General features: G+C 42.8%; 1 protein-coding gene across 5 annotated transcripts in view; it reads right to left on the bottom strand.

Moving 5' to 3' along the window:
- Positions 1-24,689, bottom strand: part of nlgn3 (neuroligin 3) — a 236,054-nt gene that overhangs the window by 91,724 nt on the left and 119,641 nt on the right. For 3 of the 5 annotated variants that reach the window (XM_033030636.1, XM_033030640.1, XM_033030635.1), the window contains 2 exons: positions 14,523-14,582; positions 8,787-8,936 (listed from right to left, as the gene is read on the bottom strand). In XM_033030636.1, the coding sequence (XP_032886527.1) occupies positions 8,787-8,936; positions 14,523-14,582 (210 nt within the window). The remainder of the gene's footprint in view (positions 1-8,786; positions 8,937-14,522; positions 14,583-24,689) is intronic. The other 2 variants (XM_033030639.1, XM_033030638.1) reach the window with 1 other exon arrangement.

The following is a 24,689-nucleotide window of genomic DNA, read 5'->3' on the forward strand; positions in this document are numbered from 1 at the left end:
TGTGTCCCCATATATTGGAAAGTAATTTTTTCGTAGAGTTTGGGATGAATAGGTCTTTTTCAGGTTGGTAAGATGCAACTATTGAAGTATCCCAGCAATCAGTTCAGGGCCATCCATTATTTATATTACTAACAAGGAGGGGGCAGAATCCAAATTTGCCCATTAAATGGAAATAGGTGGGAAGACATATTGTGATGAAGATAGATTGAGTGAATGGGTGAAAATGTTTAAATGAAGTTTAATGTAGGAATGTATGAGTCATGCACTTTAGTAAGAAATCAAAATAAAGATTACTATCTAAATTGAAAATCACTACAAATAAGTGGAGCAAGAGGGAGTTAAGTGTTCTTGTGCATGGATCACAAGTTAGTCGGCAGATACAATAAGTAATTAAAGAACAAATGACTCAATGTCTTTATAGCAAAGGGGTTAGAGCATAAAAAGAAGGAATTGTGCAGGGCCTTGGTGCAGGCAAATCTGGATTACTACACACGATTTTCATTCGCTATCCTAAGAAAGGATAAAGAAACATTGAATGCTGGCCAAAAGGATTGCGTTTGACCAGGTTAATGCCTGGGATGAGAGGATTGTTCTATCAAAAGTGGCAAAACAGTTTTTATCTGTACTCTCCGGAATTTAGACAAATGAGGGCTAAATATCTTGAAACATTTACAATCACAAGGGGGGCTGACAGGTTAGATGTTGAGATGTTTTTACTGGTGAGATAGAATCAAATAACTTCATAGCTTCAAAGTAAGGGACTGGACATTAAAAACCAAGACTCGTAGGGATTTCTCACAGAGGATAGTGAATCCTTGGAAAATTCTATCTCAGACACATGGGGGTTAGATCATTCAAAGTATTTAAAGTGGAAGTAGATGCATATGTGGGAAATTGGGGGACGGAGGGCGATGAGTATCTTGTACAAATAAATAAGGTCAGAGGAGACGAGGGCCAGATTGACAGGCCAGGCAACATATTTGTGCTTCTATTTTCTTGTGTTATGCAAACCACAATTCTGATCCACATCTTAGCACACAAAATTACAGACCCTTTATTTAGTATGTTTTACAGTTGAATTGTAACTTACTCTAAAATCTGTGCTTCTCAAATGACTTACACCCTTTCCAATTGAAACAATCTCTCTGCACAGATCCAGCCACTGGCTCCCTGTCGAACTCCATGCACCTGTTCACAGTTAATTCCTCAAATGTGCTTTGATGCACACTGCCTGTGAACATGGTTATTACACATGACTCATTAATATCACTGGTATAGTTTTGCTCAGAATACTAAACCACCCTGACAATTTGTCCACTGTCGTTTACCAAGCTCAGCATCCTCTCCTTTCTTGGAGTCCCTGCAGGTTCCCAGCAGGACACTTCATTCAGATTTGTTCATATTAACATTTGGCTAAAGCAGCGGAATAAAAGTCAAATACCTGTCATCACAAAACTTTTTTCCACAAACCTTGCAAAATAAAGATTTTCAGTTTGCTTTTGTTTACATGAACGTTTAAGTAATTATTTCGAGCATCACATTTTATATATTGCTTTTTTTGTAGAAAATCTCAGCAAAGGAAATGTTCATAGGCAGGCTAGTCAAATAGAGTTAGCTATTCTAAGCCCAGTTGCAGCTCTCAGTCCAAAGTCCTGCAGGCAATGGAACCTGTAATTATAATATGCGACAAGGTTTTTGGCTTTCAGGCAAGTTCTTAATCTCCACTGTTCCTTGGTTGAAATAAAATTCCTCAAATATTCTCTAATACCTCTACGATGAACTTTAAATTGATGTGGTTTCTGTTAAGTGAAATATGTTCTTGCTGTTCATTCGCTCCAGGCTTCTCATGGCTTAATGTACATTAATTAACTGTTGCTTCCAGCTTCTTTGTTCCAAAGGAGAAAATGTCAGCATATCCACATTCCCCTCATAGTCAATGTTCTCTTGTCCAGCAACAATGTCATAAATCTCCTCTGCAACCTCTGTAGTCTTATAACATCCATCCTGCATTGTGGTCACCAGAAATATACGTGTTTTTACCTTAACTGGTGCCTTGTTCAACTCAAGCTTAAAGTTCCTGCTCTTAGGTGGCGCTGATCGATGGCTACCTGTCTCGTCTTCTTCCTTCTTTATTGTTTTTAGTCCATTGTTAAATGTATGTTTTAGTGTACATTTAGTTTTCTATTATATGGGGGGTGGGGGAAACTTTTTCTAATCTCTTTCCACAATGGAGATGCGATTTTTTAACGTATTGTTTCTCTGTCTGCGCTACGGCCTAACATCGAGGAGCTGGCAGCCTCTTGTTGGGGATCGACTTCGCGAGCTCAAACCGTGGGAGTTTGCAGACTTAACATTGTGAAGCTCGCGGTCCCTGGTTAGGGACCGATTTTGGGAGCTTCAAGCGATCGGTTACCAAACTCTCAGATCTGGGTCTCTGCGCATCCCTCTGCAATTGGATTTTCGACTTCCTCATCCATAGACCACAGTGTGTCCGTATTGGTGGAAATGTGTCAGCCTCGATAACAATCAGCACGGGAACACCTCAAGGCTGCATGCTCAGCCCCCTGCTGTACTCACTCTATACTCATGACTACATAGCCGGTCATAGTGTGAACTCCATCATCAAGTTTGCTCACAACACCACTGTTGTGGGACGTATCACTGATGGGGACGAGCCAGAGTATAGAAGTGAGATCGACCGACTGACCAAATGGTGCAAGCACAATAACCTGGCCCTCAACACCAGTAAAACCAAGGAACTGATTGTGGACTTTGGAAGGGGTAGGATGGGGACCCACAGTCTCATTTATATCAACAGGTTGATGGTGGAGAGGGTCAAGAGCTTCAAATTCCTGGGCGTGCATATTTCTGAATATCTCGGTATGTCAAGGAGGACTCTCTCTAACTTCTACAGGTGCACAGTAGAGAGCATACTGACCGGTTGCATCGTGGCTTGGTTCAGCAACTTGAGTGCCCAGGAGCAGAAAAGACTACAAAAAGTAGTAAACACTGCCCAGTCTATCATTGACTCTGACCTCCCTACTATCGAGCGGATCTATCGCAGTCGCTGCCTCAAAAAGGCCGGCAGCATCATCAATGACCCACACCATCCTGGCCACACACTCATCTCCCCACTACCTTCAGGTAGAAGGTACAGGAGCCTGAAAACTGCAATGTCCAGGTTCAGAAATAGCTACTTCCCCACAGCCACCAGGCTATTAAACTCAACTGAAACAAATCTGTGATCACTAATAGACCATTATCTATTTGCACTTTATCTGCTTATTTATTGATGTGTGTATATATTTATATAATGGTGTATGGACACACTGATATGATATATTCTGTATTCATGATACTATATTGCGTTGTACTGATGCAAAGCCAGAATTTCATTGTCCTATGTGGGACACATGACAATAAACTCTCTTGACTTGACTTGAGATGTGCACATCAATGGTGCACATTACTGAACATAATGTGCATAGAAATGCTTAGGGTATGCTCGGGCGGTACGGTGGCGTAGCGGTAAAGTTGCTGCCTTTCTGCGCTTGCAGCGCAAGAGACCCGGGTTCGATCCAAACTACGAGTGCTGTCTGTATGGAACTTGTACGTTCTCCCCGTGGCCGCGTGGGTTTTCTCCGAGATCTTTGGTCTCCTCCCACACTCCAAAGACGTGCAGGTTTGTTGGTTAATTGACTTGGTATAAGCATACCAAAAATCTCCCTAGGTAGATACAAAATGCTGGAGAAACTCAGCGAGTGAGGCAGCATCTATGGAGAGAAGGAATTGGCAACGTTTCGGGTCGAGACCCTTCTTCAGACTGAAAGTCTCCCTAGTGTGTGTAGGATAGTGCTAATGTGCGGGGATCGCTGGTCTTTGCGGACACGGTGGGCCGAAGGGCCTGTTTCCGCGCTGTATCTCTAAACTAAACTATCGGCAAACTCGGTGTAATGTCAAGCAGCACAGAGGAGTTTAACAACAAATTGGTGGTGTAATAAACAAGCGGAGCTTGGAGTATATCTCTTCCAACTGGAAGATAGTGGCAACTTCATTACCCCTAACAATGATAAGGGTTCTGATGCCAACATCTGACCTTTCAATACAGATAATCAAAAAGCACACATTGTGTGAATGTTACAGATACTGTGCAGAAGCTTAGGCTTTAGTTACAAAAGGTCTGTTTGCTGCTATGCTAGCCCTGCCCCCTCTCATCCAAGCTTAACCATCTTGGCTGCAGATAGCAGTGTTTAACGAGGCTTGCAAGGTATCACAGCAGCCCAGAAACCCGTCCTTCTTAAGATTACTCATGTTGTTGAGATATTCACTGGAATGTGTCAACGTCTCAGTGGATCACTCAGGGTGACAGCACTCACAAGCTCTCTCCAGAACATCTCCAGCCCACTTGCTGGGGCTTGTCATCCATTCAGCTAAACCTTTGTCACCATTCCAAAATTTGTATTCTGAAGCCACTGAAAGAGGGCTGCAAAGATGCAGTCGCACAGAAGTCAGAGAACAACACTGAAGAATGATTCATTGACATTGCCATCAAATATGCCATGACTGGATATATAAATTTGTTTTGGAATATTTGATTTGTGTTATAATTTACTCCTGGATTATGAACACTGTGATCACATCAGAGAGGAGGATAAGGTCTGGGAATTTTAGACAACAGAATCACAGAGAGAGAGATACAGCTTGGTAATAAGTGCTTCAGTTCACCAGGTTGATGCCAATCACCCATTTACACTAGTTTATTTTAGTTTAGAGTTTCAGCGCAGAAACAGGCCCTTTGGCCCACTGAGTCCGCACCGACCAGCGATCCCAGCACATTAACACTATCCTACATACACTATGCACAAGGAGATTATATCGAACAGCACCCGCAGTCGCGATTGAACGCTGGTCTCGGGCGCTGTAAGGCAGCAACTCTACAGCTGCACCAACGTGATGCCCTGTGCCGCACTAATCCTACATTAATTTTTTTAATTCTACACACATTCTCACCAACTCCCTCTTCATTCTACCACTCTGCTGCACACAATGGGTAATTTACAGTGACCAATTAGCCTACCATACCACATTTCTTTGAGATGTTGGAGGAATCCAGAGTACCAGCATGGTGGCCTAGCGGTAGAGCTGCTGCCTTTCAGCACCATGGACCCGGGTTCGATCCCGACTATGGATGCTGTCTGTTGGTACGTTCTCCCCGTGACCTGCGTTGCTTTTCTCTGGGATTTCCGGTTTCATCCCACACTCCAAAGACGCACAGGTTTGCAGGTTAATTGAGTTCAGTAAAATTGTAAGTTGTCCCTAGTGTGTGTAGGATAGTGCTTTAGTGTGGGGGTCGCTGGTGGGCCCAAGGGCCTGTTTCCGCGCTGTATCTCTGTCTACCAAGACGAAATCCACATGATCACAGGAAGAATGTGCAAATTCCACATAGAGAGCTCCTGAGGTGAGGATTGAACACAGATCTCTGGTGAGGCATCAAATCTACTAGCTGCACCACTGGGTGGCAACAAGTCTACTGTATCAAGTTGGATGAACTTGGCCAGCAACAAACTCTCCAACTTGCCTGGACTTTGTTCTCATCATGATAAGGTTGCCCAACCTGCTGTGTACCATCACAGACTTGATATCTGCTCTGTTGAGAGATAGCAGGTATCCTCCAGAAAATCGTTTCGCCGAACACCTCCGCTCGGTCCGCAATAACCAACCTGACCTCCTGGTGGCTCAGCACTTCAACTCCCCCTCCCACTCCGTATCTGACCTCTCTGCCCTGGGTCTCCTCCATGGCCAGAGCGAGCAACACCGGAAATTGGAGGAACAGCACCTGATATTCCGCTTGGGGAGTCTGCATCCTGGGGGCATGAACATTGAATTCTCCCAATTTTGTTAGTCCTTGCTGTCTCCTCCTCTTCCTCAGCCCTCCTGCTGTCTCCTCCCATCCCCCAGCCTTCGGGCTCCTCCTCCTTTTTCCTTTCTTCTCCCCACCCCCCCACCCCCCATTAGTCTGAGGAAGGGTTTCGGCCCGAAACGTTGCCTATTTCCTTTGCTCAATAGATGCTGCTGCACCTGCTGAGTTTCTCCAGCTTTTTAATGTACCTTCGATTTTCCAGCATCTGCAGTTCCTTCTTAAACACAAATCCTCCAGAAGTTTACAGCTAGTAGAATATAGGCATTGCTTCAACATGTTAATGGTATGCTCTTACAGTTCACTTAGTAACATGATGTCTTACGCATGCTCCCCACTTGTGGGTTGTGCACTGGCACAGTGGGCTAACATGCAGAGGCACAAGTTTGAATCACATCATGGCAACGGTAGAATTGAAAATCACATAACTAAATAAACTTGGAAATGTACCGCTAGTTGTAATGTTGATAACAATTATAATCAACAGATCATTGTGAATGCTAATATTCTCCAGGGAAGGAAGACTGCCATCCTTACTCAGTGCAGACTAGGTGTGACTGGATTCAAATGTGTGGTTGACTCTTAATTGCTCCTCAGTCAATTTGGGATGAACAATATAGCAAGTTCTCCCTGCAATGTACACATCTCAAGAATTATTTTTCTATCACATCATCCTGTCAACTGATAGCCCTTGCTGACCTGTAACTGTCCTGGTGACTTAGCATCCCAGTGAACTGTGACAGAATGAATCCAATGTGATAAAAGCCCAGAAAAAGGAGTGGATAAGTATTATTCACTTCCAATAGTCATCTCAGAGTTAACTTATGGTGTTCACAAAGCCACATGTGTGCAGACAATGACCTGCAGAGAGACACAAGAATCAGCAGATGCAGGAATCGTCAGTAAAACACAAAGTGTAGGAACTCAGCAGGTCATAAGGTCATAAGTGATAGGTGCAGAATTAGGCCATTCGTCCCATCAAGTCTACTCCACCATTCAATCATGGCTGTTCTATCTCTCCCTCATAACCCAGTTCTCCTGCCTTCTACCATAACCCCTGACACCCGTACTAATCAAGAATCTATCTATCGCTACCTTAAAAATATCCATTGACTTTGCCTTCTGTGGGGGGGGGGGGGGTGGGAGATTGCAACCTTCACGTGGTCCATCCTGTTTCAACGAATGCAATCAACCCGGCGTGCACAATCAAATAAGTTCAAATAGAACAAGTTGTCCTACAACTTTATGCAGTGCATGTCATACGCAAGAATAAGAAGCCTTCTGTGGCAAAGAATTCCACAGATTCACCACCCTCTGACTAAATAAATTCTTCCCCATCTCCCTCCTAAAGGAAGATCCTTTAATTCTGAGGTATGACCTCTAGTCCTAGACTGTCCCACTAGTGGAAACATCCTCTCCACATCCACTCTATCCAAGCCTTCAGGCAGCATCTGTGTAGGAAATGGATGTGACTTCAGATTGAAGAAGGATCCCAACCGGAAACATTGCCTGTCCATTCCCTCCACATATGTTGTCTGACCTGCTGGGACTTGCACTTTATCTTCCATCTGAACACATTGAAGCTTTCAGCATTCTATTCAACAAGTTCAGTAACTCACAGATTTTCTATTTTCTTCAGAACTATCCAGCTCTTCTGTAAGGGTATCTATTTGTATTATTAACTCTTTATTCTTAAAATCTAATGGGCATCATCAGGATTGGGTTGATTATACTTTTGTTTCACATTTAGACAACTGTCCTATATTATACAGCATCCTTTTGTTTTTTACTCTCTCTTTAACCTATTAACCAGACATTGTCATTGCCCGTCATCCAAGCTACACCCTATCAGACATATTCTTTGCATCATCAATCCTTCTCCCCTGCTCTCCAATTTAAAACTATTATCTTCTTAGCTTTGCCATCATTGACAAGAAATGTTAACCGCTGAATGTCCCCAGTACCTCTGTTTTTAATTACTGTTGTTACACCCCTAGTATCTATCCTTTGTTGTTATTATTTGGACAGTATCAAAATCTCTTCAGTGTGAAATACTCAGACTGCTTACAGAAAGCAAGAGCATCAATGTATGCAAGAGAATATAAGATAATCTTGCATAGGAGCAGGAGGAGGCTGTCCAGAACATATTAGAGTTTGCTCTGTCTTTTGTCAATGTATTGCATTATACCCCATATCCCTTAATTCCGATATTCCCATATCCCTTGATTCCTATAATGCCCAAGAAAATTAACAACCACCGTTTTGACCTCTGAGAGAATTCCAAAGATTCATCACTCCTTATAAGGATAATTTTTTTCTCATCTCAATCCTAGACTCCTTAGCCAATGAAACATCATCCCTTCATTCAGTCTGTGAAACCCTATAAGAATTTAGTATGTTTCACTGGGATTTCCACACGTTCTTTGAAAATGGAGAGAATATTGGTCTAACCAATCTCTCGTCATATGGCCAACTCACTATCACTGGAACCAATCCAGTGAGTCTTTGCTCTAGGGCAGGTATAACCTGTCTTTGGTAGGGAGGGCAGCAGCAGAATTAGGTTTGGACCAATTGCAATAACACTTATGTCATATCTATATCCTAGCCTGTCTATATCTAAATCTGCTCCTAGAGATTGGTGGGAGCAATACAAGAGACCACCAAATTCAATTTCCCTGGTAACAAAGCAGAATTTTAACAGAGTCATACATTCAAAACAATTTACTAATTCAATATATATCTGTATAACTCCTGAGGGTTTCATTTTCTCATGCAAGACATTATTTTGGAGCAAAAATACTTTATGCCAGCTGATAATGTTCTTTCATTGTCCAAAATTATCAGATAAAATATAGTTAGTTTTTCTTACCCAGGACACCAACACGGTAGTTGAGGGTGATAACAATGACATTGCCATAGCTTGCCAGTATGCTGCCATCGATTATATTTCCTGTTCCCTCCATGTATGACCCTCCATGAATGTACACCATAACTGGCTTGGGCCCGCTGTCACGAATATCTGAAAGAGAAGGAACAATAGAAAAGACAAGTGACACCGCGCTCTGGTTTTGGTCATGATGAAAACAATTAAGCTTCAAACACACTTTGATCATTGGAAACCTGCAGAGATTAAATAAAAGGCACCAACTTATCACCTAGCACCAATGTTTCACAAGCACAGGGTACTAGGAGATTGGGACCACCAGGCACCAACTCACAACAACATGATAATCATTAGGGCTCAAATACTGCATTCACCAGGCACTAATGTGCCACAGTGGAAACCAACATATGATAAATACTGGGCAACAATACACCTCAATCATCAGGCATAAGTAAATGTGCCAACAGACACACTACAGATACCAGGTGTTAAGTTCCAGGCTAACTGAGTACAGATGGAAAATCAATGATAGTGTGGTGAAATTTTTATGCTTAGAAAAATTGTAAATTGTAAAGACAGATCATAACAAATCAGTTTAAAAGAATGTGAAATTTAGTTGGTGTGTTACTCTCATTGATAGTTCCCTGGTCAACAAATAAACATGGTGAACAATGAATGGATGGTCACTCTGCCAGTTCTGACCAGAGCAGTTACTTCCCATGTTTTATTTGTCTTGTAGACTCTTCATTGAGTTTCAAGGTGATATTTAGCATTAGGGAATGGTACTGCAATTTATGCTGTTAATCATTATATTCACCAATCTCAGAAATAATGTAACCCCATTTGAAATTGATCTAAAATTTAAAACACCTTGGTTTCAGTCGGGAGGATATTCCATAGCTGGCAATTTCAAACCAAATGTGCAAACTAATATGCGTATCGACCGACAACAGTCATTATTCAAAACTTTGGCAATGATGATACTTTCTAATGACATAACTACATTGTGTTACAATTACTTGTTGAATTGCGTACAGTTTTGGTCTCCTAATCTGAGGAAGGACATTGTTGCCATAGAGGGAGTACAGAGAAGGTTCACCAGACTGATTCCTGGGATGTCAGGACTTTCATATGAAGAAAGACTGGATAGACTCGGCTTGTACTCACTAGAATTTAGAAGATTGAGGGGGATCTTATAGAAACTTACAAAATTCTTAAGGGGTTGGACAGGCTAGATGCAGGAAGATTGTTCCCGATGTTGGGAAAGTCCAGAACAAGGGGTCACAGTTTAAGGATAAAGGGGAAATCCTTTAGGACCGAGATGAGAAAAACATTTTTTTACACAGAGAGTGGTGAATCTCTGGAATTCTCTGCCACAGAATGTAGTTGAGGCCAGTTCATTGGCTATATTTAAGAGGGAGTTAGTGGCCCTTGTGGCTAAAGGGATCATGGGGTATGGAGAGAGAGCAGGTACAGGATACTGAGTTGGATGATCAGCCATGATCATATTGAATGGCGGTGCAGGCTCGAAGGGCCGAATGGCCTACTCCTGCACCTATTTTCTATGTTTCTATGAATGCCAGTAATTAACAACATTGGGTCTATTGTTGCAAGAACAAAAGTCTCAACAGGGCAAGGAAATGATAAAATATCTCAAAATGTAGTAACTCCAGTAGAGGGGAGAAAACCTAAACAGAAACAACTGGAAAAAAATTAAGAGCCTTGCAATAAGTTACAGACAAGTATATAATTGAGGTGACAGATATTTTGTTGATATCATAATGGATTTCCAAGGGTGTTTTACAGGCTAGAATCTAATTATCCATTTTAGATAATATTGATCTTAATACTTGATCTTTGAAGCCAGGCTTTGCCCAATAACAATTTTCTAGGATTTAGTTCACTGACATCCCAATCTAATTTAAAATAATCTTTAAGAATCAGGGAGATATAATTCCCTGAATGAGATGAAAGGAATCTCAAATGACCAGTCACCTTGCTCCCAATCATTATCTAATTTGCATTTCTCAATTACTTCTTCCTCCCATGGTCGACAAGCCTCACAATGCACGGTGCCTGAAATTGGCCTGAAGAAACATTTATTGACAGTGAAAATAAAGTCATTTCAGTCATTTTTTTCAGTGATACAAGTCACAGTCTGGTGCTCGACTGATAAATCAGTGAACGTTTGAGAGTGTAGGGTAACAGGGAGGAAGAAATGGGGGGAAATTCTGGAGAGGATAAACCTACATTGTATTTTCTGCTTTGTGGGTGCCAGCATATACTGTTGGGTCGGACGGAACAAAATCAAATTATCTTTGAAAGTAGCAGCGAAATGGTGGCTATGTTCTCAATATTGTTCCAAATATTAATTACTCAAGAGTCACTGCACTTCCTTTTCATCCCATCCCCCCTCCCCTAACTCACTCTTGCCAACTTAGGCACCTGGTATCAGTGTATGTCTGCAGCAAGCTCTCATGGTTTTTATACATGCACGACAGACATTGAACACCAAAGTGTGGACACACGAAACACAGGCAAGGGTAGAAGGGGTGTGCACAAAGAGATGAATGTTCAGTACCTGTTGTGGGCATCAAATAACAGACAACAGCCACTGTTGAACAGAATAAATGATGGAGGGAACAGGGAATTCCATTATTGGCTGCCTCTTTTGTCATTCACAGATGCAGGCTGTCACCTACCTGGGAAACATACTGTTTCACATGTTGTTCTCTCACAGCCCACCTTGCTTTATCCTCCTGACAAGGCTACCTAAAAGCTCGGCTTTTCAGATTGTGACTGAAGCTCAGTCAGCCTCAAAGTGATTCTGAGAAGGGCGTTATAATCAGCAACGAAAATGGCACAGAATATATGAAACAGGTAATTCCTTCAATTTTCCCCATGATAGTGCAGGAAGCTTTTAATACCGGTTACCATAATTTTTGCCAAGGTATTTCATACTGTAACACACAAATGTTATTGGGATTTTAAATACTTTTTCAACTGAGACATCTGTATTCAATCTCTTCCTTCACAAGTGACCATTCTAATCTCTGCTAAGGTGAACATAAAGCAGTATAAAGCTTGCAGTGAGGTCTAAACTAGACATTCATTGATAGGTAATGAACAAGTCATTTGCTTTAAGCCTATGGCTGATGAGATTCTCATTAAACACAGTGGGAACTGTGCCGAATGCGCATACAGTGCTATATTTTTGTGTGCTCCACAAGCGGTTGCGTATATTTGACAATTTGTGTACATTTATGAATTTCAATGCAAGGACATATGCAAAGGAGATAAAAGACTGACCGACAATGATGGTGCAGATTTCAAGATTACATTCATTACAGTCCGACCATTATTCCTATTTGTAGAACTCAACTGTTATTTTCCCAATCACAATCTGTAATGCTAATATCCAATTTAAAGATGAAGACAGAAGGCAGGTAATTTTCTCCTTTAAAGAGCGTGAGAAGAGACCTTGGTCCCTGTTTAGCACCCCATCTATGAAGGTGAAAATTACCTCGAGGATCACCACAACATAAAATGTCTCTTCCCACCCACAAGCTGACACTACACCAACTCACTGAGAACACCCAGAGCTCACCGTGACCTGCAAGACATGACTCATGTAGTCATAGAGTTATACAGCGTAGAAACAGTCCTTTTAGTCCAATTTTCCCACCAGCCAGCATGTCCCATCTACTCTGGTCCCACCTCTCTGCGTTTGGTCCATATCCCTCTAAACTTGTCCAATCCACGTACCTGTCCAAATGTTTCTTAAACATTGCGATAGTACCTACCTCCTCTGGCAGCTTGTTCCATACACCCACCCAGTTTGAAAAAGCTATCACTCAGGTTTTTATTAAACCCATGTCCTCTGGTTCTTGAATCCCTGACTCTGGGCAAGAGACTACCCGATCTATGCCTCTCATGATTTTGTACACAATATCTTCAATATACACACCTACACATGGACTACCAGTAATATATTTTACAAAGATTCACATTTACACATGCAATTTCCACAGGGACCTTCACATTCATATGATAGACAATAAGAGATTGGAGTCATATCTTTCTCTTTTCTCTTCTATATCTTTTGGTCCAATTGTATGTTGAGATTTATTGCCGGTCGCAACAACCTTTTCACCTGAGATGAATGATCTTACTTCTCTGCCACTGCAGCCTGCTCAAGCAGTTTTCACTCAGCCAGATTACAAAACCTTTAAAGCGTACTTAATACGTGTTTCTCTATACCTGCATTTCATTGTTGACCTCACATGGGGCAGCTGATGGATTTTTCTGACGTTAAACCCTATACAATATTTTCAAGGATCTATACAAGAAGCCATCAGTTGCTTTTTAATGCTGCACGCATGATCAAGTACAACATGCAGTATCGAGTCACATGCACTATTAATCCCAGCAGTTCAATGCCAAACAAATCATTAAAGGGGGCAGTGTGATACACCGTTTAATTACACCACTCCTAGAGGTTGGGAATGCTGGGGAGGCAGAGAAACATTATATCGTCAGCAAATACTATTAGCACCATATTGTTATTGATGAGATCTTCAGGTTATACCACAGAAACACATACATACACATACTTCAGGTTATACCACAGAAACACACACATACATATTCTTTCACTCTCTCCACCCCCCTCTCTCTCGCTCTCTCTCTCTCTCTCTACCTCTGACACGTAGGCTGACAGATCCTGAGTGACACTGAATGTTTAAATTCAAATTAAACTCTTAAACTAGTAAGAATTTATGGTGAAGGAAAGATCCTATATGCGCTTGTCTTTTATTATGAAAGATTTATTGGCAGCGAGAGAATCATCTTTTAATTACATTTTGTCCTTGCGCAAATGCAATATTATAATTCAATTCAAATGTTTACAATTTCATTATATTTCAGAGTTATTTGTGTCGATGCAGTTTGAGCTCGAGCTGCAGAAGGTCTCTGGTATTTGAAGACATACTAGATTAGAACAAACCTTCATTCAATTTCTCACCAAATTATTGAAGGAAACGATGATGAAACGCTACAAAGTCAGACCAATGACTGTATTTGAATGAGGGCAGGAGCCCATACTCGATCGGGTCGGTCTCCAGTCTCAGCAGGACAACCAAAGCAAGATGGAGTTTGCCGTTTAGGTTTAGGGAGATTCTTTACCCTAACTATTGCTTGAGAGTGACGAAGGCCTTGAATCTGCCCAGCCTCTCAGGTGGATAATGTTTTACACATTAGACAGCTCCAGAAAGACGGTGGAAAGTGTTTTTACTGGAAGTTGTGAGGACCAAAATCCATGTAAAACAAAATTGTAAATAACTTCACAGTTTAAAACAAAACTGGAGCAGAAGCAAAGAAAAAAGGGGGTGATCATGAGAGGAATGTGTCTTGGGCTCTGCAGACAGTGAAACAGCCAGACAATGCTAAGATTGGATCGTGCTAAATGCTATCATTTATATTTCCCATTGCTGCAGCTTTATTTCAACCACATCAATACAAACTTCAATCATTCAATCTTTCCCTTTATAAAAACATGTATTGTGTGGAAAAATGTTCGGATTGAGGAAAAAAAAAGTGCAAGGAAACATGCACAATGTCACCTTAAAAATCTCCCCCAAAAAAAGAAACTCAAAAAAATCAGGAGGTCTAAAAAGGTTTCTGTTCTGCATTCATGCACCATTTTCGAGCACCGAAAAATACCTTCATCTTCATCGCCATCATTATCAGCAAGATCATCGCCCTGTTTCTTTGCGTTGGTTCCTAGAATCGAAATGAGGAAAGACAAGGTGAAAGGAAACAAAAAGATCAAAAATATCACGTCTGTGAACACCATTCTGTCAAAGGTCATTGCAGAAACAAAGAACCTGAAATGTATTAATTAAATGTATCTCTCATCTCAAAAAATGTCAATTTCTGTGATTGCATAGCCTGGCATAATTCATATTTTCAAATGAAAACTTTTAACGTGAAATATTCATCTACTGGTCCAAGAGAACTCCAAGCCCAGCTCTCTGACTGAGAGGTGACGGACATTTACACAATTGCCATCTGGCAATGCAACCGGCAAAGTTATGAGTATGCTGAAAATCAGAAATAATGGCAGAAAATGGCAGGAATTCTCAAAGGGTCAGGAAGCATCAATAAAGAAACTAACTGAATGCTTCTCTCGTCCCAGATGCTGTCTGATCTCTTGAGAACCTTCAGCTTTTTCAGTTTTTATATCTGTTAACTCAGTCCTAAGACATTGGACTATAGCCATTAACCATGTAATGGGTTGAAGTAAAGTTGAAAACAACGTCAGCTGTAAGTCTCCACGTTAAGAGTACCAGCTCACATCTTTTGGTTCATACAAGATGAAACTCTGTTTTACTGCATATCCTCATTTCCAAGCTTTAACCCCACAATATATTTTATGGTTAATCAGATATTTGGACATGATATTCAATGGGATTTCCACTGGTGATTCTCACTTGATAAATACCCAGTGGTTCTTGGGGTAGGTGTGTAGGAGACTGCCATTAATCGGGAAATTTGAACAGCGTCATTAATAAAACTGGAACTAACAACTGCAACTAACAACTGGAACAGTCGCATAAATAAAAAACGGTCAAATGCTTCAGTTAATGATTCATTTATTGCCTCTGCAAAGTCATTCCATCATTACAAATTAGAAATGGGATTGAATATTTCCAAGCTCGTAGTCAAGACTTGGAATAATATTGCTGCATTTTTTCCATTTGTACTAGGGGAAAAATCTTGGAAATTCCTAAGTGGAACTGTGTATATGCCTTTACCACAAAGGGTACAGAGGCATAAGGATGCAGCTCATTGTCACCTTTTCAAGTGCAATTTGAGATTAGTAATAAATGCTGAATATGCCAACTATGTCCATATCTCCTATGTGAAAGAAAGTAGTATTTTCCCAACCTGCCTTGTCCTTATCTCATAGTAAGATGTTAACTCTCTAAACTTCACTGTAAACAGTCACTGTAATTTGGAAATCACTAATATTCTGGGACTTCTGAACAAACTAGGTCTGGGGGCTCTACTTGTTTCCTCTAATCTGTTGCAAGCAAAAAGGCAATAAGTGGTATCAGGTGTGCAAGCAGCACAAGAACAGTTGCTGGTAAGAGTGGAGGCAATCTCCCACCTGCTGATCTCAGATGTTTTTTTAAACATAAGTAAGATGATTTGCCACTGGTCACTTATTAAAGCCAACTGAACCAAATTTGCAAGGTAGCATAAGATGCACAACTTTTACGTTTGCATTTATTTAGCACCGGTGATGAAAGATCAATTTCTCATTGTCCTCCAGCTCTTGGCCAGCACACTGTTGAAGGGAGTCTGAAGACATCAGCACATTTTGCATGGAGCGGCAAAATCAGAGCCGAAGAATGTTTCCAATGTTGGGGAGAATATCCTGGGTCCTTTCATACACCGCTGCTCATAAAATGTTTACTTGGGAACTCTCTGGACTAGATTCACATAGAAAGCCAGACAATTGGAATTGTTTGCTTTTGTTTTAACTGGAGTGTGTAGGCTGAAATGGTTCTCAGGGTCAGCAAAATGCAGCCATTTCCAGGTGTGCTCTTAGTCCCTATAAACGAGCACAGGGACTCGCTTTGGCTTTGTCACCCACTGGTGAAAGGAAACGAGAACATCAGGAGCAGGGAAGAAGTTCCTCTGCTCTCTGACAACAACCAAATCAAGTGTGGCCATTTGGCTGTTGATAGCTATTTCCACACATTTCTGTAGCAGTGCCTAGAGCTAAGTACACTCTGCACAGTACTCTATTTTAATTCTCACTTCATGATTCTCTGGCAAGAGTCTACCGATGTGCTCAGAATAGGATATTTTGCTTGGAATGCTATATTCTGCAAGATGATATCACCATACTTTCCTTGTGCTTTATAGTTATTCCACAACATGCTGGACAAGTCCCTCTGCATATATATTATATTCTTAGGTGGCATGCTCAGTGAAAATGCTTACAATGATAGTAAACAATGAGCTTATCCCAGGGAGAATACCTTGCAAACTAGAGAAGCAATGATAACCATTTGCACCCAGTGTCAAGAAGCAGTGTGAAGCTCAATTACACTCACATTGCAGCACATCTTTTGCAGATATATGCTTTCTTTGAACAAAATATTGCAAGTAAACATTTCCTGAAGAATGGTTTAAATACAGAACAATACACTCTTTCCATGACAACTGAACCTGGAGGAATAGTGTGAGAAAATCTAACATTACTCAATAGTAATATGAGTGACTTCAAAATTGTAAGTGGCCCAATTTTGGAGATATCACATCTAATGTAGCATACCCGCACAATGGCCTCAAGAGATCAAGAATGACAATAAAAAATGTATTTTGTAGCAAGGAGCATAACAATATTCAGAATGCACAATTAAAGCCCAGTTTTATTTTTTTACCGAATCTTCCACTCCATGAGGGAATGGAATTTCATCTGTAAAAAACTATGGGGGGGGGGCGACCAATATATACACTTAGTAGTGACGTATGAGTGTGCACTGACTCTATTCAAGAGTAGCGGTTATCAATTCCAGAATATTAATTGGTTGATTACAACAATGATTTAGCTTTTTGCAGTTTGTTTCCCAGGCTTGCAAGTGAAAGCAAAGCATGACTGCCCAACATTTGGGACCAAAGGCCAAACAGGACAAGGACAGTAAGTACTAAATCCTCACAGCCTCCTTCTTAGCCGGCATGTACAAACGACTAGTGCTTGGGGGTTCTTTTGACAAATTACAAGTTCACAATTTGACCTGCACAGCAGAATGCTGGTCATTCAGGTCAGGATGGTTACACTGATGATGTATGTTATTTTTGACTTCATAGAAGGACCAAAATGACCAAGAGCAGAAGCAGCATGGACATTTCCATAAGCAGCAGTACACAGCATCTGCACCAGCAGAATCATCGACAGCTGCTGCTTCCAGATCTTGAGGTCCATAGGAAAGAGAATACAACAAATATACATCAGCAAGAAGCCATATCCAACAAACTTCAAAAACAATTGTAAGTTCTCAAATGTTGTGGATCAGGATGGGCTTGCAGCTGTCAGTTAGAGTCATAGAGACACAACAGCATGGAAACAGGCCCCTTGGTCCAATTTGCCCACACCAATCAACATGCATCGGACTTCGTTTGGCCCAAAGTTCTTCACAAATTCTTTATAAATAAACACACTCGTCTTTAAGAATTGGAACCAACTTTTAAAAGTTATGGCACAGGTAAGGATAAGGGCTCTAGGGCATTGCTTTTTGATGACAGGATCAAAGTCTTGGGAATACTCAAGTGAGCAATAAAATGGGAACGTGAAGAACTTCCCGTCATTGTTCATTACTTAATTTGCTGTCTATAAGGGTGTTAGAAACATATCCAATTAATGCTTTCAATTGCGAATCACAAATGCTATTGAGAGAGAATAATTTGCAGAGGTACAGGAAATAAGAGACAAAGAATGGTATGGATTGGATTGCTGCCCTAGATTTGGACTGAATCTTCTATGACATTTCAACGATTCTATATGCACTATACGGTGGTGGAAGGAGACATAAATGTCAACTTCTCATTTGTTGCTATCCTTATTGAGTGCTCCACAATTAACATTCTAATTCATGTCCCAGAAATGGCATATGCCTTTGCATAGACACAGATAATTTGAGAATGCTGGCCAGAAGTCTCCCAGCAATAAGACCATAGATCTGAATAGGCTTCCTTTCCCTTTGCCAGAAAGCTGCATCACACACAAGTACAAATAAGGATTCAAATTTGTGTATCGTGTACTTGGCAATAAATACAGTTTTACATTGGTTCTCATTAATTTTGGAACCATCTTTTGAGCACTTTTTTTTCTTCCCCAGTTTTGGGTTTTGGTTAGGAAGTAGCATTTTCACTTATGATTAATATTATGATGCGAGTTGTACTAAAGTAAATCGGTATCTGTGAAATGTTTGCACAAGGTTGGGTGGCTGAATTGTTGTATTGGGGTGAGGGGAATGGATTTTGCACATGGCGAGAATGGTGGAATATGTGAAATGTTTAATAATGAAGTCACCTGAGTAGCAAAGCACAATTCTGAAAGGTCTTGACCCCAAACGTCACCTATTATTTTTCTCCAGAGATGCTGCCTAATCTGCTGAGTTACTCCAGCATTTTGTGTCTATCTTCTGCTGATCCGTTAGCCGCACAATGTTTCATTTATTTTTGCCCTTCTTCAAAATTCCTCCTGCATTTTCACACTTCACACCTGTTACAACTGGTAGTGAGCACTCCTTTCTACAACCCAGACCCTGCATACAGAAGGATGCCTCCAGATCTGTCAAGAATATACATTATATCTATAGCTTGCTAATGGCCTCTGGCGTGTTATATAGCTCTTGCTGCATTGTTCGTTGGCCTTGTTATTGAGATCTTCACAGATGTCATCTGCCTTATTTTATGCATCTATCTCTTTTTTACAAACAGCTAGCCATTAAGTATGTTTAAGACCTCCATCATCTACAACCATCTTACTTTATGTGCTTGCTGGTACAAGACTCACTGCCAAGTGAACCAGATGTCCAAGCTCAACTAGTATCCAATAAAATAAGCATGGCCTTAACTGAAACCTCCTGGGGCTTTGTTGGAATCATTTACTGGATTGTACAGACTGTATCTAGCAAGTGCTCAAGTGACAATGTCTTGTTTGCCAGGTTGGAAACCAGCAGTACTTCTCCTTAGGAGCTGTGTGTGATATATTTGAAGCTTTTGACTGATTGCAATCATTGCAGGAGTTATCTTCAGTCAGTTTAGTTTATTGTCACGTGCACTGAGGTTCAGTGAAAAGCTTTTGTTGGGTGCTAACTAGTCAGCGGAAAAACAATACATGATTACAATCGAACCATTTACAGTGTACAGATACATGATAAGGGAATAACTTTAAGTGCAAGGTAAAATCTGGTCAAAGACAGTCCGAGGGTCATCAATGAGGTTGATAATTCAGGACAGCTCTCTAGTTGTGGTAGGATGATTCAGTTGGCTGACAACAGCTAAGAAAAAACTGTCTCTGAATCTGATGTGTGTTTTCACACTTCTATACCTGTTGCCCGATGGGAGAGGGGAGTCAGTCAGTGTACTGAGCTCAACTGTCTTCAGTTATTTTATGGGGTGGAAAATTGCAACCTTCACGTGGTCCACCCTGTTTCGACGAATGCAATCACCTGGCTTGCACAAACGGAAGATCAAACAGAACAAGTTTTCTTACAACTTTAGACTGGGCATGCCATACGCAAGAATTTATTTTATCATCAAAAGTTGAGATGCCACTAATGATTATATAGCTCTCAGTTTCATTTGCAATTCCTTGGTGCATTAATGCAGCATAACTTGGATAATACTAAGACTTGGTTTGATAAGTAAATATAAGTAAAAGCACGGGACACCGCTTTCAGGTCAGGCGATGCTCGAGCCTACAGTTCATCCAGGGCTAACCTGAAGAGGGGCATCAAGAAGGCCAAGCACTGCCATAAACTCAGGATTGAGGAGCACTTCAACAACAACTCCGACCCCCGACGAATGTGGCAAGGCATCCAGGCCATCACGGACTATAGACCCTCCAACACCACCCCCACATCCAGCGACGCCTCCTTCCTTGAGGAGCTTAACCACTTCTATGGCCGCTTCGACAGGGACAATCTAGAGACAGCCATCAAGGCTGTGCTCCCTGCCGATCACCAACCCCTCACACTCACCCCCTACGACGTGTACGTGGCACTGAGTAGGACTAATGCACGTAAGGCTGCTGGCCCTGACGGCATCCCCGGGCGCATCCTCAGGGCCTGTGCTGCGCAGCTGACAGACGTCTGGACTGACATCTTCAACCTGTCACTTGCCCAAGCAGTTGTCCCCATGTGCCTTAAAACCACCTCCATCGTGCCAGTGCCAAAACACTCCACTGCGGCAAGCCTCAACGACTTCCGCCCAGTTGCACTTACCATCACCAAGTGCTTCGAGAGGCTGGTCCTGGCACACCTCAAAGGCTGCCTACCCCCCACACTGGATCCCTATCAGTTTGCCTACCTAAGAATAGAAGTACGGAGGATGCCATCTCAACGGCACTTCACTCTGCCCTCTCACACCTCGACAACAGAGACACTTACGTAAGAATGCTGTTCATCGATTACAGCTCAGCATTCAACACCATTATACCATCTAAACTGATCACCAAACTCGGTAACCTGGGCATCGACCCCTCCTTCTGCAACTGGATACTGGACTTTCTAACCAACAGACCCCAGTCTGTTAGGTTAGACAAGCACACCTCTACAACCCTCACCCTGAACACCGGCGTTCCACAGGGCTGTGTGCTGAGCCCCTCCTCTACACCCTCTTCACCTACGACTGCACACCTGCACATGGTACTAACACCATCATCAAGTATGCAGATGATACAACAGTGATTGGCCTCAGCAGCAACAACGATGAGTCGGCCTATAGGGAGGAGGTCCAGCGCCTAGCAGCATGGTGCGCTGACAACAACCTGGCCCTAACTCCAAGAAGACCAAGGAGCTCATTGTAGACTTCAGGAAGTCTAGGAGCGGCACGCACACCCCCATCAACGGGACGGAGGTGGAACGTGTTTCCAGCTTCAGGTTTCTGGGGGTCAACATCTCCGATGACCTCTCTTGGACCCACAATACCTCAACTCTGATCAAGAAAGCTCACCAGCGTCTCTTCTTCCTGAGGAGACTGAAGAAGGTCTATCTGTCTCCTCAGATTCTGGTGAACTTCTACCGCTGCACCATCGAGAGCATCCTTACCAACTGTATCACAGTATGGTATGGCAACTGCTCTGTCTCCGACCGGAAAGCACTGCAGAGGGTAGTGAAAATTGCCCAACGCATCGCATCACCGGTTCCTCGCTCCCCTCCATTGAGTCTGTCCAAAGCAAGCGTTGTCTGCGGAGGGCGCTCAGCATCGCCAAGGACTGCTCTCACCCCAACCATGGACTGTTTACCCTCCTACCATCCGGGAGGCGCTACAGGTCTCTCTGTTGCCAGACCAGCAGGTCCAGGAACAGCTTCTTCCCTGCGGCTGTCACTCTACTCAACAATGTACCTCGGTGACTGCCAATCACCCCCCCCCCGGACACTCCTCCCACAGGAAAAACACTATGTCTGTATACATGTAAAAATATTTATTTATTGAAATCATATTCTATGTCGCTCTTCCAGGGAGATGCTAACTGCATTTCGTTGTCTCTGTACTGTACACTGACAATGACAATTAAAGTTGAATCTGAATCTGAATCTGCAATAATGTTTACATCATAAAAGTGCAAGACAAAGATCAGCTCCAACAAATTAAAGTCCAAGCACTGCTCCTTGGCAGAATTATTATTGGATCCCTCATTTGTCAACATCTGGGGGTTAGAGTTAGAATTCGGTCCCACCTGCCACACCTCCAGACAATTGAGACTTTCTCCACATTCCTCCCCTGATCTAATCATGAGTTACACCTGCATTCACTCTGCTCCCCTCATCAGTCAGGGGTTATATGCCTGCTATGTACATTCACTCGCTGCCGACTAATCAGTTTTGTATTCGGTCAGTTACGTTTGCATTTTGATTTTCTCCTGGACTTGTCTTGGTGTGCCTGCATTTGAGTCCATGAGGTTCGAATAGACCAACTTACTGGTTGAATAGACCAACTTACTAATACCGTCCAGCAGTTAACAACCAGTGTCAATCAGCTCCTGGTACACTTTGCACTGCCGCCAGATCCTCCCGACTCAGCTGCTGCCATTCTGCCTCAGTCCACTCCTAGCCTTATCCAGTCCATTAAGGAACCATTTCTTCCCACCACAGAGAGGTACCATGGTGATCCAACTACCTGCAGGTCCTTTTTGTCCCAGTGCTGCTTGGTTTTTGAGCTACGACCGTCCTGCTTCAGCACTGAATGCTCCAATGTTGCCTATGCCGTCTCCCTGCTGTCAGGACGTGCTTCAGCCTGGGGTACAGCTGCCTGGGAGAGACAGCTAAATTTCTGTCAGGACGTTGGCCATTTTTCGGCTGAGCTGAGTATGATTTTCGACCATCCTTTAGTCGGAGGAGAGGCAGCCGCGAGGATGCTGCATCTCCACCGGAGGGCACGCTCTGTTGCTGATTACGCCATTGACTTCGGACCACGGCTATAGAGAGCGGTTGGTGCGATACCGTTCTGCTCAGTGCCTTCATTCATGGCCTCAACGAGAACCTGAAGGATGAGTTGTCCTCTCGTGACCTCCCCTCTGGTCTGGACTCGCTGATTGATGTAACCATCGGTTAGATAACCGGCTCCGAGAGCCAAAACGAGCCAGGCTATCAGCAGCTCTTTACCAGTCACCTAACCCTTCACACTCTTCCCATCGTATTGAGCCTATGGTTCCACTTCCCTCTGAAGCAAGAAGCCTCACACATCCCGGCCCTGATCCAATGGAGGGGGAGCCTATGCAGATCGACAGCACCAGGTTGAGCGAGGCCGAGCGCCTGAGACTCATACGGGGGAGTAGTTGTCTCTACTGTGGAGGTTCCGGACATTTCATCGCTGCCTGCCCAGTAAAAGCCAACGCTCCCCAGTTAGAGAGGGATTATGGGTGAGCAAAGTTTATTTCCCTCTTTCCACTGGATTTACTCCTTTCACTGTACTCATTGGACACAAGTTATTGAAACTCAATTCACTCATTCAGTCAGGGACAGATGATAGCTTCATTGATATCACTCTAGCTCGGAAATTCCAGATTCCCACAATAAGGGCAGAAGGGCCCCGCCAAGCCAGTGCACTTGATGATAGAACCATTGGTCTGACCTCACTCACTACTCTCCCGCTAGAACTTTGTGTTAATGGTAACCACCGCGTGAGCATTCAGTTGCTCTTACTAAACTCACCTCGTGTTCCAGTCGTTCTGGGTCGGCCTTAGCCCACAACTCACAACCCCAGTGTCAACTGGTCCACTGGCAAGATCTCCACGAGGGCAACATTGTCACGTTAATTGACATCGTTCCGCTTGTCTTCCATTCACCTCTTTGTCTGTTGTTCCTAGTGACTATCCTGACCTGTGCAGGGCACCATTCGAGTATCATGAACTGAAAGAGGTTTCTTGCAAGTCCAGAGCCACCTTGTTACCTCCTCACCGCCCTTATGATTGTGCCATAGACCTATTATCCAGTACTTCACTACCTCGTGGTTGTCTGTACTCGCTCTCTGCTCCTGAGTTCGATGCCATAGAGAGATACATTTCTGAGTGTCTGACAGCTGGTATAATCCATCCTCCTCTCCTGCCGGGGTGGGAGTTTTCTTTGTGAGTAAGAAGGATGGCAGCTTTCGCACTTGCATTGATTATCGAGGCTTGAATTACATCGCTGTCAAGAATAGTTATCCCTTGCCACTCATCTCCTCTGTCTTCAACTGCCTGCAGCATGCCACCATGTCCACTAAGCTGGATCTACCATTTGGTTCACATCAAGGAAGGAGACGAGTGGAACACAGCCTTCAACACACCCAGCGGGCACTACGAGTGCCTCGTAATGCCCTTCGGCCTGACCAACGATGTCAGGCCCTGGTCAATGATGTGCTCCATGACATGCTGAACCAGTTTGTCTTCATGTACCTGGATGACATCCTCGTCTACTCTGGCTCTGCATCGGAACATACCCGCCATTTCTGTCTCGTCCTGCGGTGGCTATGGCAGCTGTTTGTCAAGGCAGAGAAGTGTTTGTTCCACTAGCCCACGGTGTCCTTCCTGGGGTACATCCTCTCTGCTGGCCGTGTCGAGATGGATCCAGGAAAGGTGAGAGCGGTGGTAGATTTGCCTGAACCTAC

Source organism: Amblyraja radiata, chromosome 12, assembly GCF_010909765.2.
Source record: "Amblyraja radiata isolate CabotCenter1 chromosome 12, sAmbRad1.1.pri, whole genome shotgun sequence".
Taxonomy (NCBI): domain Eukaryota; kingdom Metazoa; phylum Chordata; class Chondrichthyes; order Rajiformes; family Rajidae; genus Amblyraja; species Amblyraja radiata.